Source organism: Aptenodytes forsteri, unplaced genomic scaffold, assembly GCF_000699145.1.
Source record: "Aptenodytes forsteri isolate BGI_AS27 unplaced genomic scaffold, ASM69914v1 Scaffold149, whole genome shotgun sequence".
Lineage (NCBI taxonomy): Eukaryota > Metazoa > Chordata > Aves > Sphenisciformes > Spheniscidae > Aptenodytes > Aptenodytes forsteri.
Window position 1 is genome coordinate 194,557 of NW_008795560.1, and position 16,124 is coordinate 210,680.

General features: G+C 42.0%; 1 protein-coding gene across 1 annotated transcript; it reads right to left on the minus strand.

Annotated features, from left to right (window-relative positions):
- Nucleotides 1–2,202: 2,202 nt before the first annotated feature.
- Nucleotides 2,203–8,652, minus strand: YWHAB (tyrosine 3-monooxygenase/tryptophan 5-monooxygenase activation protein beta). Its single transcript, XM_009282185.1, has 5 exons — nucleotides 8,355–8,652; nucleotides 7,227–7,350; nucleotides 6,028–6,191; nucleotides 4,606–4,701; nucleotides 2,203–4,080 (listed from the first exon to the last, which is right to left on the minus strand). The coding sequence occupies exons 1-5, from the start codon at nucleotides 8,646–8,648 to the stop codon at nucleotides 4,024–4,026; spliced, it is 735 nt and encodes a 244-aa protein (XP_009280460.1). The 5' UTR covers nucleotides 8,649–8,652; the 3' UTR covers nucleotides 2,203–4,023.
- Between the last annotated feature and the right edge of the window lie 7,472 nt (nucleotides 8,653–16,124).

Here is a 16,124-nt window from a genome sequence, read left to right on the forward strand (position 1 = left end):
GCTAAGGGGTTGAGGCAGAGAGCCAGCCGTTGCATCTCCTAATTTTTTGCAAGCCGCGGCTAGGGCAGCCGCCCGCGTCCCTCCTGTCTTTTCAAATGAACGGCAGGGTAATGGCGCTGCATTTTGCCTTTCGGCACTGTCAGCGCTCGCTAACGCTGCACGGCCCACCCACGCATTTTTAGGAAATCACCTGCAGGTTCTGGTAGGTTAAGTTAAGAAATCCAGACAGGAGCCGGTAAGATACACACAGCTCGGTACAAACCCCTCATCATCAGACGCTTACGCCAACTCCACAGCAAACTCCCTCAACACCCACCTGAGACCCACGGGATACAGAACCTGGCCTCTGCCATCACCTTGTGTCTGGATGAGGTCACCTTCATCCGCAGAGATCGCACCCCAGCTGTGCTGGACGTAATGGTACGTGTATGAGAGGTGATGATTTGTCATTAAACAACTTGCCGTGCAGCTAAAGGCTGGATGAAAAAGCACAGGAGCCTAGGGCGGCGGGCAGGGCAGTTCCACCAGCAACTTCCCCAGCGCGACTGTTTGCAGGGCTGTGCTGGGCCTGAGTCACCAGCACCTCCGTGTTTCAGCCAGACCCGTTCCTCAGGGCCACGCTCCCCCTGCTTCCACACTTTTAAGCGGGGAAGCTTAGTGCAGCAGGACAAGTGTCTCACGTTGACTTCAGCTGAACAGGTCCACTGGATTTCATGGAAAAAGGCGGTTCCTCTGCTGCCACGGAGTCCTTGAACGCCGCTCGGGAGACACACCAGCCTGCTCCAGGCAGCACGCACCGTGCAGCACCACAGTCCCACATATTAAAGCAAAACTAATCCAAGCGTGGTTGCTCAGCTCCACCCCATCCCGTACTCTCAGAAGGGTCAGCTGCCGTGCAGATCAGGAGAAACCTTACCTTCCCAAAAGCCTTCTGGTTTCCCACGCTGAACTGCCTCACCCAGAGGTCAGACGAGCATCAGTGCCGGGAACGAGAAGCTGCAGCAGCACCAGTTAGATCAGTTAAACATGTAGAGTACACCCTGACTCTTACTGGGGCTGGGCCAGCTGGAGTGCCCTTTCCCAAAATGATCTAATTACTTGAAAAATCAAAATATTCCCTTAACTCATCACTGCTGCAGACCAGTCTCCTAGGCTCATCATTTCCCCCAAAAGAGAAAGTAAGGATGGGCGATGTCATCTGAAAGAACTGAGGCAGGACAAGTGCTCTATGAACAGGAGCAGCTAGCAGGACCCGGGATTTTTTCTTCTTGGAGCTGACAATGTCATCAGTGTGAGTCAGACTGAGTGTACACTGTAAAATCATTTAAGAGCAAGTATGTCTATAAAAGCTGAAGAAAATGACAAAGTAGCAATAATTACAGATATAAATAGTGGGACCACGACTTAAAGCCACAGGACAGATCAGTGCTTGATCAGCAGCTAGTTAGATTTTGGCCTAATGCCTTTGTAGCAGTCAATCAAAAGAAGCTGAGTGACATTATCCACTGAGCACAGTTCTGCATCGTCTCACTGCAGGAGCAAGAGGCTCCGAGAGCAGGGAGGACGCTTGCTTCGGCCCCAACTAACCTCCTCGGCGCTTTTAGGCTGACTGGCTATTGCTATCCATCTCTTCAAGCGCTTTATTTCCAGGAAGACACCTCCACTTGCACTTAGATGTGCTCTTGCACACCACCAGCTGCGAAGAGCGGAGCTACCTGGCGTGTATGCAGGTCACAGTTCACTAGTGCAGCTGGGTGTGCAAACAGATGACTGACAGAGGGCCAGCTGAAGAGCTAACCCTGCGTTCAGAAGCGTGCATTTAAAGGATTCCCTGCGGAAAAAGCTTTAAATGTAACCAACACTTTTCTCATGTACGGTGTGTTCAACCATACAATATGCAATGACTCATAGCAAGTTAAATAGGTATTTATAGTTGCATTTCTTTTAAGTGCCGCAATGACAATATAGCATAAGTATGACCTCCACAAAAATGAAGAGAACCAGTGTCCTCTACTACAAATCTGGGAGGCTGTGTGCGGGGAAGTCTCTGCAAAGGGATGAGTAATTAAGTATTCACACCATTTGGAAACCATGAATCAACTCGCACAACCCAAGATCCGTGCATTTAGTAAAACTAAGTGGTGATTTTACTACCACAAGTTTTTTGCCGCTAGTATGGCAAAGATAACAGACACAAACAACTGATAAAATTTTTTTTTATTATTCACTTTTGAATTCTTTTACACTTTTCCTGATTATTTTGTGTCAGGTGAAACTAGAACTGTTTAAAAGACATACACGAATCTAGTACATCAATAACCAGGTATTTCTTTTTGCTATACTATTCTCACAACCACGTGTGTGCTAGGCAATATAACCGTCACAGAAGCAAACTTTAGGCAGAATACTGGTCAGTAAAAACAAAGCGAAAAGAGCTACCAGATATACAGACAGGCTCGGTTCCACATTCACTACTGCATTTATCAAGCGCCAAGTATTAACTGCACAATTTGTTCAGCTAGTAGAGGGGAGTTTTAAAATCAGTGCATGAAATTCTCTTCAGCAGACAGATGGACAGACAAACAGATGGATCCTATACCTAAGTGGAATGTGAAGGTAGGGGGATGATACCGCGAGACTGATAGGTGACTATTCCTAACCTTTTCCACTGCATTATTCACGCAACTCTTACTAGGTTTTATTTAATGGGACACGTTTGAAACATAACTAGGTGAGGACGTTTGGAGCTCAAATATTACAAGCGTTGCAAATGTGTAGGTCTGCATTCCAGTACAATAAACGGGAATTCCTGAATATTTGAGCCAGCTCCTGGTACTACCAAAAAATGACAGCCAAGAGCTGAAGACTGCAACAGCACTGGCAGCTCTCAAACATCCAGGAAAGAAACCTGTCCTCGAGCAGACTCAGGTCTCACCCACCATCCTGACATCACCCATAATCGAAGAAAGGATGACGCGTGTGTGGGAGTCCAAAATTGCTTTAATGGAGTTTAAACAGGTGAGAGGGTCAAGGATGAACAGAGTCCAGTGGGAGAAAAATTTCTATAACATGGCTCAGTGGATTACTTAAGAAGTTTTCAGGATCAATTCAAAACGGGAATACCATGGAAATTTCAATTCACCTAAGAGTAAAGTAATGCAAAAGTGGCAGATCACTTCATGGTATCATCCAAACTAATAAGGCCATTCAAAAAATTGAATCTTCTCCTATTGCAAGTCCATGGCAGTGAACCAAGAATTCTCACTACTGAAGAATATCTAAGGTATAATTAGGTACGTTATTGCTGTGGGAAGGGGCTTAGTCATGCATGTTGTATGAGCACGAAAGCGCTTTTAGAAGTCAAATCCCAGTTATCTGCCAGTGTGAAGAATTTGGAAATCAAGCTGCTAACTCCCCCGTTACCCTCCTCCCCAAAACAAAAACCCGTCCCCAGAAAGATAGGATTGACAAAGTGAGCTTTTGACTGAAAGCGGTGCCTCAGACTTGGTTACAAATGTCTACAGAGTGTGCCTGTTGAACTAACTCATAGCAGTGTTACTAACTGGAATGCCATACATCGGATTGTTTTCCTTCCATGCCCCAGTGTCACAATAGAATCTCTATAACTTTCTGTACAACTTTACAACAGAATTGTACTTCGACTATTTTGGTGCCAAATTAAGCTCGCCAGAGTTACATAATTGATGTCTACTTTTCTACCAATAAGAGTTTTGTAAAGTCAATTGCAATCACAAAACCCATAATCACAGTGTTCAGTTAAAAATATAAACACGGTAATCATAACTGTAAATGTTCATAATAGGAAAGTTCGGAATGCCATTATAATAGCCGACCTCCGCTTTAAGTACACAGAACACCAACCAACCGTTTTTACCCCACAGACAGTTTTTGCTACGTTGAGGTTGTGAAAGTCGATGTACTATTCTTTTTGCTTGTCGCACAAAGGGATATTATGTGTAGGATACAGGGTGACATTGAACATATAATGAAGCGTGACAGCCATTAGTTCTCTCCCTCCCCAGCATCCCCTTCATCTCCCTGGTTTTCCGACGTCCATAGCTGTAAGAAAATACAAACACATGTTTACACTGAAAGCACGCAGTTAATTGCAATTGTCAGGAAAGGGAAGACAGCATAGTTAGCGATAGCTGTGCAATTTTCTCAGCTAAGAGCAACACAGAACGGAACTTAACAGTAAAGCTAAAGAATAATGAACTAGAAAACGGGCAGAGGATTACAAGTAGAAAGCCAGCAAAAGTTTGCAAGCTCAACACAAAGACAAGCTGGCTGTTGAGAACGGACAAACTGGACTTTCTGTTACAAAAAAGCCAAGTTTGTTACAGTGGTTAACAAGTGATTTCTGGTTTAAACAAGCAAGTCTAACTGGTCTGGTTACAGACAGGTTTTTTTTGTAACAGTGGTTACAAAAAGCAGTGCAGCTAAGACATGCAGCTAATGCCTCAGAAAAGGCTTTTAACGGCACAGAACTACCTAAGTCTTCAGATGTTGAGTCCCGCTTAGTGGAGTCCAGCAGCCTAAAGAAGTAACAGCGCACCGTGCAGCAGTTTGCCCCGTGATACTTACAGTGAGGTTGTCCCTAAGCAGCTGCATGATGAGAGTGCTGTCTTTGTAAGACTCTTCATTCAGCGTGTCCAGCTCTGCTATCGCTTCATCAAATGCCTAAAAATATGCAAGACGGCACTTTCACACTCTGCTCTCTGAATTCACTGCTGCTTGCAAAGAGCTTACAAATTTGCCACACTACTATTGAAATTCTGTGACAAAAGTTTCCAGTATTTCTTTTCCACCAAGAGAAGAAACGTAAACCAAAGCGAGCACCAGATCACTAGACAACCAGTGGGAAAACAGAAGTCTCGGGGGGTCCAGATGAAAGCCCAGAACAACTTTACTACCATGCCAACACCAAGTGCTGAAGAGGCAAGCGCACTCTCTGTCCTACTGAAGCATGATTCACACAGCTTGAAGTCAGGTTTAACAACACCGCTTAAAAGCAATACTTTCATTAAAAATGAAGGCCTCACTGGTCTAAATTGGCAGTAAAAGACAAAGGTACCATTAAATTGATGTATGTATTGCACGTGAGTAAGTAGGAAAGAAAATGGAAGACAAGGTTTTTTTGATGGTGGGGTGGAAGGTTTTGGATTTCTTTTCAAAACAGCATAGGAAATCGGGTATGTTCCACTAGAGATTAATAAAGCCATTCTTCCTATCGATCTGTTTGTTACACATGAAAGCCCATGCTGCGAGTCTGAGCGCCATGAATAAGTGCTATTTCTTCATTCAGGTTTCAAACAGATGTAATTGTATCAACTAAAAAAGCAAGAACAGCAGCTTTGCGCAGCAAAACATTACTTGTTAAAGTATTATTAAAGCGCATATTAAGAACACAAAGATTCACCTAATGCCATATTATTCAAGTTACTACCAGGTAACTTTCACAGATGCAAAAAGCCTCATTTAGAAGGCTCTAATCATATTTTAAGGAGAAGGCTAAGACAAAAGCGACTAGCTATTTGTTTGGCACAACCCATCACACAAGCTCTTTTTGGTCTCTGGAGAGAGAAGCGCACACACACGCAGATACACAAGGACATTTAGGGCTATGACCATAGTCACAAAGACGACATTTCATGCGAATGCTAAGTGTTTAATTTTAAGTAAATATTTCACTTTACAAGTGCTAAATTAATCCAAGCGTTTTCAAATTTGACACAAGCACATTCTAAGAGAATTACATGGACATAAGAGGCGGCACTTTGTCTCCCCTTTCACTGGATCAACTGCACTAGCAAATTAGCTTTTCTTAAAGCTAAGGTAGTCTAGCTAACTTACCTGAAAATATACTATGATGACAATAGTTTAAAAATGACAGCATTTTTAAGGAATTTGGTATGAAAAAGCATAATCATCTACAAAGTGCTACTGCAACCATTTAATTATCTCCTTAGCCTCCACAAAAATTGGTAATATGAAGAGTCTGCTTACCGTCTTTGCCAGATTACAGGCTTTTTCAGGAGAATTTAGTATCTCATAGTAGAAGACAGAGAAATTTAGAGCCAAACCGAGTCGAATGGGGTGTGTTGGCTGCATCTCTTTCTTGCTAATTTCAAATGCCTCCTGGTAAGCTTGCTGAGAGTTTGCTACCGTTGCTGCAAGGAGTAATTACAATCATATTAATGCACAGTACCTCACTGTACTTCACGGGGGAAGCTATTATATTCTTGGTCTAGACTATCGTGCCACCAGAAATTCACACAATTACATATGCACAGACGCTTCTTTCAATGTTTTTAGATGTAAAAGCCTACCACTGGCTGAACTATTAAGGCAGAAATATTTGTTCAGATAAAGCTTTGAGCTGTGGAAATTAAATTCAACATGTTAAGAGTCTTAAAATGAAATTTATTCAAAATAAGTTCTAACCAATCTGAATGCACATAAGCTCTACCTAAGTCAAAGCGTACTGTGATTAAACACTCACTTCCAGCCTAGCTGAAGAAGTAGTAGTTCTGCATAATAAATCCAGACAAAACCATACGGGGAAGAAGAATTATCTAAACTACCTATTTAAACTGAAGGAAACATTTAGCAGGTAGGTCATGAGCTTTATGTTTCAGTTTGGGGTTTCAGAGGAAAGACAACAGTCCCTTCCTGGCTAATGGGTAACAACAAGCTCCAGAACGGCGTCAAACTAAGTTTGCAAGACGTGGACTACATCAGACACTTCACCAGGAATTCAGGCACAGTTCAGCTTTGCTTTACCATTTCAGGATTAATTGGCTTAGGACCCAGTAACCCAATATCCCATATTTGCATGCAGAAAGCTTGCAAACAGTGAAGATTTGCGAGCTAAACAAGAGATGATAGGAGCAAAGCATTTTCCATGAGAAAAAACACATTCTCCAGGAAAAGGATTTTACACTGCCAAATATGCTTGAAAATCAGTCACTGAGGTCGAGGGCGGCAAGCAGAATTTGACTGGTTTGATAAACGTCTGTCAATCACTTCTATTAATTTCAGTGAAGTCTTTCTCTAAAAGTGACTTGCACTGCACCTGTCTTCAATACTACAGAGCAGTAGCAAAAAGAAATAAATACTTCATGTTAGGGGAAAAGAACACGAGTATTTTTTATACTTTATTCTGCTCAGCCCCCAGCAGAATGAGAGATTTCATCTCTACTTACTTTGCTTATTGTCCCCAGATGCCACCTCTGAGAGGTATCTGTAGTAATCGCCTTTCATTTTCAAATAGAAGACCTTGCTTTCTGGCTGCGTGGCATTGACAATAAGGTATTTATCCAGGAGTTCCTGAGAAAGGAAACATCACCTTTTTTTTTTTTTCAAAGTCATAAAAATAATGCCTGAAACAGAGCCTTCGTTACAATGGTAAGCATGAACTGTTAAAGCATTAACAATGACTTATGTATACTCATGCATTAATCACTTTGCCTACTGTTGTCTAAACTCAGGAAAAGAGAGAAACTACTTGTACCCTAATCCCTGGAAAGCAGAAAACTTGCTGTGTTGAGGCTACCCACAATTCACTCCTGCAGAACCTAAGAGCTATCAGGGCTTAAGACTGCAAAGATTTTCCTTGAAATACACTGATGCAAACCTATGTCCACAACCAAGGTAATGAAAAGCAGCAGCTTGACATTAGCACAAGTCTGGTCACTTTTGCTGCCACAAACTTGAATTCTACACAGAGCAGTGAAATTATCTACAACAAACTGATTCTATCTGCAACTCCAGCTGAATAGTGGCACTGTCAGCACACGGGCATTCAGAGAGAGATGCAAAGGCTGAGAGCACTGATAGCAACTGCTCTTGACAGATCTTCAGCAAACTGAACAGCAATAAAAAGAATCCCTCTCGTCTAAGTGAAAGAAATAGCGAAACCGGTTTGGAGGAAGAAGTACACACCTTCTCCATCCCAAAAGGGTACTAAACAAGCCTCAGGACATCAGCATTCATTAACGAAAGAATTTAAATGGTAGGCTTTTTAGCAGGACTCATGCCAGTGCTCCAGATCTAAATTTGTTTTCATGGTGACCCCCAGCCAGCAGCTAGGGGTCTTCAACACTGCCTTGTTTGCTTCTTTCTATTAAAAAAAATAAATGCTCTTTTATAACAAATCCCCTAAGAAACAAACTAGATGACTTAGGAGCTAGAATTGGACCCAAGTATGTGGCTATGCAAAATTATTCCCCTGCTAAGGTGCTGCAGTGTCTACAGCACTAGTAAGATTCGTTAAGCCTCTCTGAAGAATGCTGCAGTACTAACTACTGTTATTTTTGCTGTTGGATTATTACCAGAACATCATTGCAGATATCCTGCAATTCAGCCTCAATTTTCTCACGATATTCTCTTCCCATCTGCTGCTTCTTCTCATTCCTCTCTGTTTTCTGTTCAATGCTGGAAATTACACGCCAGGATGAGCGACGGGCACCAACCACATTCTTGTAGGCAACTGAGAGTAGATTCCTTTCTTCATTGGACAGTTCATGTCCTTGCTCAGTGACAGCCTTCATAGCAGCAGCCATGTCATCGTAACGCTCAGCCTGTTCAGCCAATTTGGCTTTCTGTACCAACTCACTTTTATCCATGGCTCTCCTGTAATTAGTGGGGAATAAAAATAGAGAAAAATGTCTCTTGATTGTCTACACCGTGGAATTTAATGCTGAAGGGTGAAGCAGAACTCACAGTCACTAGTAAGTGGGAAATCTATCAACTCTAACAAAGTAACATGAAAGGTTTCTTTTTAAAAATTCATATGACCTTTTGCCAAATAGGTATAATTTCTATGTGTAAATGACTAATCACAATCCTGAAGATATGTAAGCATTATTATTCAAAATGCAGCAAAATTCATACTGGCATTAAGCACAGCACATCAATATGCTCCCTGTGTAAATCTCCCCCCTTTCCTATACCGGCCACTGCTCAGCCTGGGAGACACTGCATGATCTAACCCAGAAACCACCGCTTTTGGCTTTTTGGGTTTGTTTGTTTGTTTTCCCCCCACTATTATACAACAGCAACTACTTAGGAGCATTGAAGCACTGGACAGCTCCTCCTGACACTGAAGATTTTTTGCACACTACAGGAGATGTTTCTGTGGGTTTAAATAAACCATACCCAGTAAAGCTGTAGTTGTTGGCAACTATGGAAAGTACATTTATACTGTTCTGCCAGAAAATTGTTTTTTTTTATACATGCATCAATGTACATATAACGGACGATTCTACACAGCTAGGGTGGCTGCAGTCTCAGGTTTTCAAGACCTTTCGAATAACACTGACATCCACAAAAACCCAATGGGACGTGGCCCACGTGATGGTCACTACTGCAAAACTAATTGCTTATATGGAAACAACTTGTTTATCATTTCTGATAATGCAGTTAGGCAACTGAAGCCAAGAAAAACACATCACATGACCACAAGGCCCCTGAAGAGCTTAAGCAAGGAAAAATGAAGTTGGTAAAGAACGTGTCAGTGAGGCAGCTTGAGTGTTGCTTACTTCTACAAGACAACGCCAACATATAGTTAACCTCGCCATTGAGCTACCAACCTTCTACTCAACCACACAGGGCCAGGTTCACAGGAAAACTTAAACAAGTTTCTTTGCCTTTATCAAAGTAAGTGGACCTCAGTACCTCACAAACTCCCAGATGCCCCAAATTCATCTATAAAATTTCTCCAGGTGCATAGGTTCATTTTTGGACAGACCCAGAACTGTTATTCTTGTCAGTACTGAGCAATAACGTTCCTGTCCTACTCCCTAAATCCCAGTCAGGACTGTCACTGTCCAGATGAGAAGTTTTCAGGCTGAGACCTAACAGCCAAAAACAACTTCTAAAAGAACACTAAAAAGCAAACAAGAACAGTAAGTTTACAGTTGTCTTTCATAGGCTTCTGTTCATTAGACAAGCGTCTACAGCCCTATTAGAAAGAACCAACGGGCTGAAAGCGATTGCTGTAGCCTTTTCCATGGCCCTCTCCTGTGAAGATCCCAGTCTGACAGGCTCCTGATGAAGAACGCTTCACACACACTGCTCAGTTTGTATTTCAATCCAAGTATCACCTGCCACACTATCATGCAGGGAGACCAGGCCCTTATACAAAACCCTCAACCAGGACACCGAGATGCAGACCCAAATTCCCATCGTGTGTATGAGCAGTTTCAGAGTTTCTTACTGCCAAGGACGGAGTCCTAACTACAAAATTATTTTGAGATGAGCATACTCAATCCCTCCAGCTAAAGATACTCCACTTCAGCAAAAAAAAAAATCACCCAGGATATCAAGTCAAACATTGTTATTTCACATGAAAGCGCTTTAAATAAATCCAGCAACCAAACATCCTACCTGCTATATATTTCCAAGTCACGGTCACTCCTGTTTGCATTTGATCCTTTGTAGGTCTAGCCTAACGCATCCATCCACGTAAGGCACTCAGTAAGGATAAGTAATGCTAAAACCAGCCTCCTGGAAAGAGACCTCTTGCCGACTTGTAAGTGAAGTCCGGCTGCAGTTCAGTTCCATTTCAAATACTGGATTTAAACTAGTGGATTCTGGCACCTATTAAAATGTGACACACAGCCTTCAGATCGAAGCCCTCAACAAGACAGACTGACTGTGGGTAGCAGTGTGAGAAGTTCTTGTCAAGCATGATTAATTTGGCTCTGTCTTCCCCAAGAGGCTTTTACCACGGGGATATGCTATATCATCATTGGCTTCTGAGACTTATCAAAAGGATAGCTCTTGAGGATGGAGAGGGATAAGTGGAATTTGTGATGTGCATTTTTTCTCCCTACTCTGAAGCGTATCATAGTACCAATGCATAACAAGCCTAAGGAAATCATCAAACTGTTTACCATTGAGAGAACCCATCCCACTTTTCACTGTTGAGTCTATCAAACCTCGTAAACCATTCCCTTAACTCAGCACTAAATTTAGACTATGTGCTTAACGCAGGAAGTAATTTGTGAGTGGCATTTCTCTACCCACTGACTAAAATCTGAACATGTACAAAGTACACCTGAAGAATGCTTTTTATGTTACAAGAGCCAACTTTAAATAACAGAACATTTAAACAAAACAGTTTCAGACCAGTTCTAGTTTCCTCAGGCTGCACAGCTTCTAGAAGCATTTCTACTGCAACCGTCTTCTCCTCCTCTTCTTATGGAATGTGATTATTATGTAGAAAAAGCCCGCTTATTGAATTCCAGAGGCAAGTAGCTCCAACAGAGTTTACATTTTGCCATTGAAAGGTCAGTTTTATCTTTGATCTGCACTTTGCCCATAGCAGTCTAATTTGTAGACAAGTCATCCCTGCAGAATTCCGTTTACAAACAATAGAGTTTAGTTTAGAGATGGTGCAGAGTTTGTTTTATCAAGCTCACTGACATATTTATCTTTAGATGCAAGTCAGTTCACAGCAGTCAATGGGTCATATAAGGACACATGAAGGAAGTCACAGAGGGAACTGCAAGGGCATAAAGACCTACTGGATAAAAGAGATCCAGAAACCAGTTTAACATATCAATTATACAGGTGAAATACCAGCACAAAGCATCAGAATGTTGTTTCTCGTCAAACAACTTTCCTCAGTAATGTAACTAATTTATGTACATCTTTAATGTAACTCAAACTTATTACTGAAGATGGAGTTCCTCAGAACTTTGCTGGCTTAGTTTTGACATAAAAAGTCAGTATACAGGGGCTTGAGTTGTTTAGTGAATTCATCTTAATATCTGTACTGTTAGTAGGTTTGCTATGAAACACAAAGTATTATTCAATAACATGGATTTAACAGAACTCAAACGCAGTAAGAAAATCATTGCCCACACCAAAATATCTGCAGTCAACAGTAAGCCTACCATTGTTTCGTTCACAGGGTGCTGCATAAAGGAACACATAAAATCCTCATTTGATTCTCCATTGCTTACCTTGTTAGAAGCTTGGAGAGAGCTTTGCAGAGCTATGTTGGCTTGAGCTCCAAAAGAGGGAAGTGTTTGCCAGAAGGAAAAAAGATACAAGGAAAGGAGTGATGTTTGAAAAGGCAAGGAAGCAACTATCAGTTATAACTGGTCCCTCCTACAGAGGAGATGAAAGCCACACTCTAACAATGGATCAGTGTGCCACAGTCTGAAACAAGCAAAGCCTACAGCTAAAAATACTCCTAGGCCACAAACAGAAGCCATCTAACACAGGTTACCTGCAGCTAGGAGCAAAACGCACAGAGGTGATGAACAGGAGGCCAACAGAAATGATCTATTCTAGCACTAATGAAGCCATGCCACGCTGGCAAGGGGGGAAGAGGGAAGACGGAAGAAGGAGCGGAGACGTGCAGATCACAGCCATGGAGGAGTCCAGAGAGTTGCCCGTTCTAGGCAGAAGATTCTCACATTAGATGCGTTAATACATTTCAAATTCTTAAGAGACTGTCTTCTTAAGAATCTGTCAAACCACAACTTAGTAGGCCTCCAAAATGAAGTGGCTGGACACTATTTAGAATAAGGAATGCCAACCACTGGCCAGCAGTTGCAGCCAACAGTACCAGCTGCCAGAAATTTGAATCACCCTAAATCCCACACTCAAAATATATTTTTTCATTATTAATTTATTTCTCTATCTCCCATACAGCCTAAGTTCTTTCAATCTCTCTTCCAAATGCAGAATAGCATGTATACAGGTACTAAAGTTACAAGCGCTTACTTCCCGCCCCCAGAAAAGCTTTACACCTGTGTAGACAAGACTTTGAAACATATTACATAGCATCAAAGGTAGAGGGTCAGAACCTGCAAACCACAGTAGTTTGTAACCGCCTTGCTACTTTCAGCGGAAGATGCAGTAAGAAGGGGCTGGTGCGACCATCCTGGGAATGGCACCTGAAGTCAGCACGCCCACAGAACTTTCAAGAGCGGATGGACACACAGAACTGGAGGTTTACATCTCTGTAACAGCTGAGGAGTAAAACATACAGATGTTCTTCAGAAGACTGTGGGAGCTTGAGGAGAACTACATCTTACTGCTCAGCAGTTACCACATCTGCTTCGTAGCTTTTATTGTTTCCAATCTCAATGAGCTGTTTAGGACAAAGCCAAACCAGATCAGAAGTAACTGTGTTTAAAGTCTGCAGAAATCATATGAAAACTGACACTGAAAAAAATCAGGCTTATATAACATATTGAACTGACAAGACAATACTAATAAGCCTACGTTGGCCTGAAGTCTGCTGCTCTTGATGACCTGTTCTTCCGATGCTAATTAAGTAATTGATTTTTGTGTACTGTTTTTCTCTTTATAGCAAGCATTAGAATCTATCAGACAAACACTTCCACTTTGTAAAAAAATTGGTGAGAAAGCAGCGTCGTTACTGGTTTGACATACTGGTCCTCAATGAGTCAAGTAGAGATGCAGGTTAACAGACCTGCATGTTTCACTGTGAGAAATGAATGTAAAACCAGGTTTGGTGAAATGGGATGCAATCATACTTCTCAGTCACAAACTTTAAGTCCATTCAAATTGTAACAGGAAAAGCAGCAGACTGGTACAGAATTTGTAGTTCAATCTTCTACCAATATGTGAACATGCGTTATTTGATTTCTGGATGGGCAATTCATTCCAAAATTAAACATTCACATGAGGTAAGCGGTATTTCAAATTACAGTTCTATAATTATAGAGAGTACGAGCTTTGGAGAGACTATTTCTAAAACAAATGGAAAATCCTTCTCCATAATTCAGGTACACACATGCTGACACAAGTATCTGCATGGTGTTGATGGCATTCACTGCCAAGCAGACATCGCTCCCAATAGATATTCTTTATAGGAAAGGAACCAACTCTCTTTAAAGCAATTGCAAGAAACCTTCCTTGCTTTATCGTAGTGCTAGGCATTTCATTTCATTAGTTGTGTTTCTCTATTTTGGTTCCCTCAAAGGCTACCACGTATTGTTAAATAACCGATTAGAAAATGAACGTGACTGGTAAGATCTGAACAGTGAAACCTTCCACAGCTGTCAAGAGCTTGGGTATAACAACAAGTTCAGTAAAATATACTGCAAACATAATGAGGGGAAAAAGGAAAATGACTTCATAGTTGTGATATTCTTGCTGACCTTGTGCAGCACATAACTTTAGCCTCCTCTGCATCTACTGATTAACCATACGCCCTGGCCTTCAGCTCAAATCTTTATGCAAATGTTCAGATAAAATTAACATTCTATAAAGCCATGCCTAAGCCTGCTCTGGCCATCTTCTGCCATCATTACTTGTTGCTTCCTAAAACTGACCAATATAATTTTTGAATAAAATGACATTCAACGGTTTTCAATCTCCATAGACAATTATGAAGTTTCTATGACAAGTACCAATAGCGCATAGGGATACTGATATCATATGGACAACTTAAATTTAGCGACAGTAGCCTTGTTCTTAATGCCATTTAAACGAGGGACTGCAGGCTGAAAAGCACTGCACTGCTACATACCTACGGCACTTCGCACAGGACAGCTGCGGGTGGAGACAAGCACGCAGTCCCAAAGTACAATATACTTAACACGGTAACACCTTTTTGTTCCAACTAGCAGAATTGTTTTTGGCTAGAGTCCAGGTGGAAATAGCGAGTTATCCCAAAAAATCTTCCCCCAGGCATAAAGTTCATGCCAAACTAGCGTATTCATATCACAGGTAAATTGCTTTTGTTAATAATAAACGGAGAGTATTTATGTTACAGGGTGGGGCAAAAAGTGCGGCCATATAAAAGACACACTATTACAACGCCTGGTCTTACTGGGATGTATTAGGATACCAGACAGATTAGAGTACTAGCTTTTTACCTCATTATTCAAATCATTATTTACTTAACTCCTCCTCATCTGAGTTTATTCACATGCAGCACAAAAAGCTGCATACTGGCAAAGGCCTGCTTAGGGAAAAGAAAAAAAAAAAAAGACTCAACATCAAAATAGCAGAGATCAGAACATGCGGTGCTGACATAATGAGGTTGCGAAAACTGCACCAGGCCCATCTGCGCAATGAGTCTATCACTTATCGGTACCAGTTTAATAAACAAAATATTATACAGGCTATATTTTTGCAGTCCTTTAATATGAAGAGTGAAAAAGGCGCTAGCATTCTTGTTTTCCTTTCTAGACCAGTTTATGTCTATTATTTTAAAGTAAAAGCTTTTCTTTTCATAAAGAAGTATTAAAATTTCTGACTGAGGTGTCCTGCAGCAGTGAACGTGTAAAGACACAAATATTCCTACAGCCACTGAAGTTACAAAACCTTACAAATGTTCTCAAACTCTCTGACATTTTTACGTAGGAATTTAGCTTTTATGGTGCTGCATGACGTGCAGTTTATTTTCCTACCACCAGAAAAGTTATTTTAACTGCTAACAAGGAATTTAGCCGAAAAGCAACTGATTTATATTGTGATCTTTGCATCAGATGCGTTTTTGCTCCCATATGCTAACACAGTGACGGTATGCCACTGACATTTGATCATCCCAACTAATATCTGATTATACATACCTCAAATAAAACCTATGGTTGCTAGTTTTGGGTTACTGCCCAGCCTTTTTGTAGACTGGGGCTGGCTTGAAGCAACCTTCTTTCCCTCTGGAGTCCTCCCTAATCTCATCGCTATTTCCAGATGGACACAAATAATCAAAATTTGAAAATAACAACAAAATAATTTGTTTCCTTCCAAAACGTTCATGACATTTCCGCGGTCGCCTCTGGTCCTACGTGAGCAGGCTCACACAAATGGGCACAGAAGCGGCACCTCCCCTCTCACGCTGAAAGGGCCCAGCCTTTCGGCTGGGCACAGAGCTCCTGGTTTGGGTGAAGCTGCGAGGACGCCCCAACCCCTCTCTCGACCTGGGGTCGCGAACGCGGGAGCCTTCGGGAAGAGGAGGGCTGTGACCGATACCGACCCCGCCGTGGCGGGGCTCGCTTTCCCTCCTCCCCCGGCCGCCGGGCAGGGGAGCCCTTCGCCGCCCCCGGCCGCTCGGTACAGGTGTGCGCGGCCGGCCTCGCCCTCCGGGGAGCAAGTGACTCGTTCAGGGC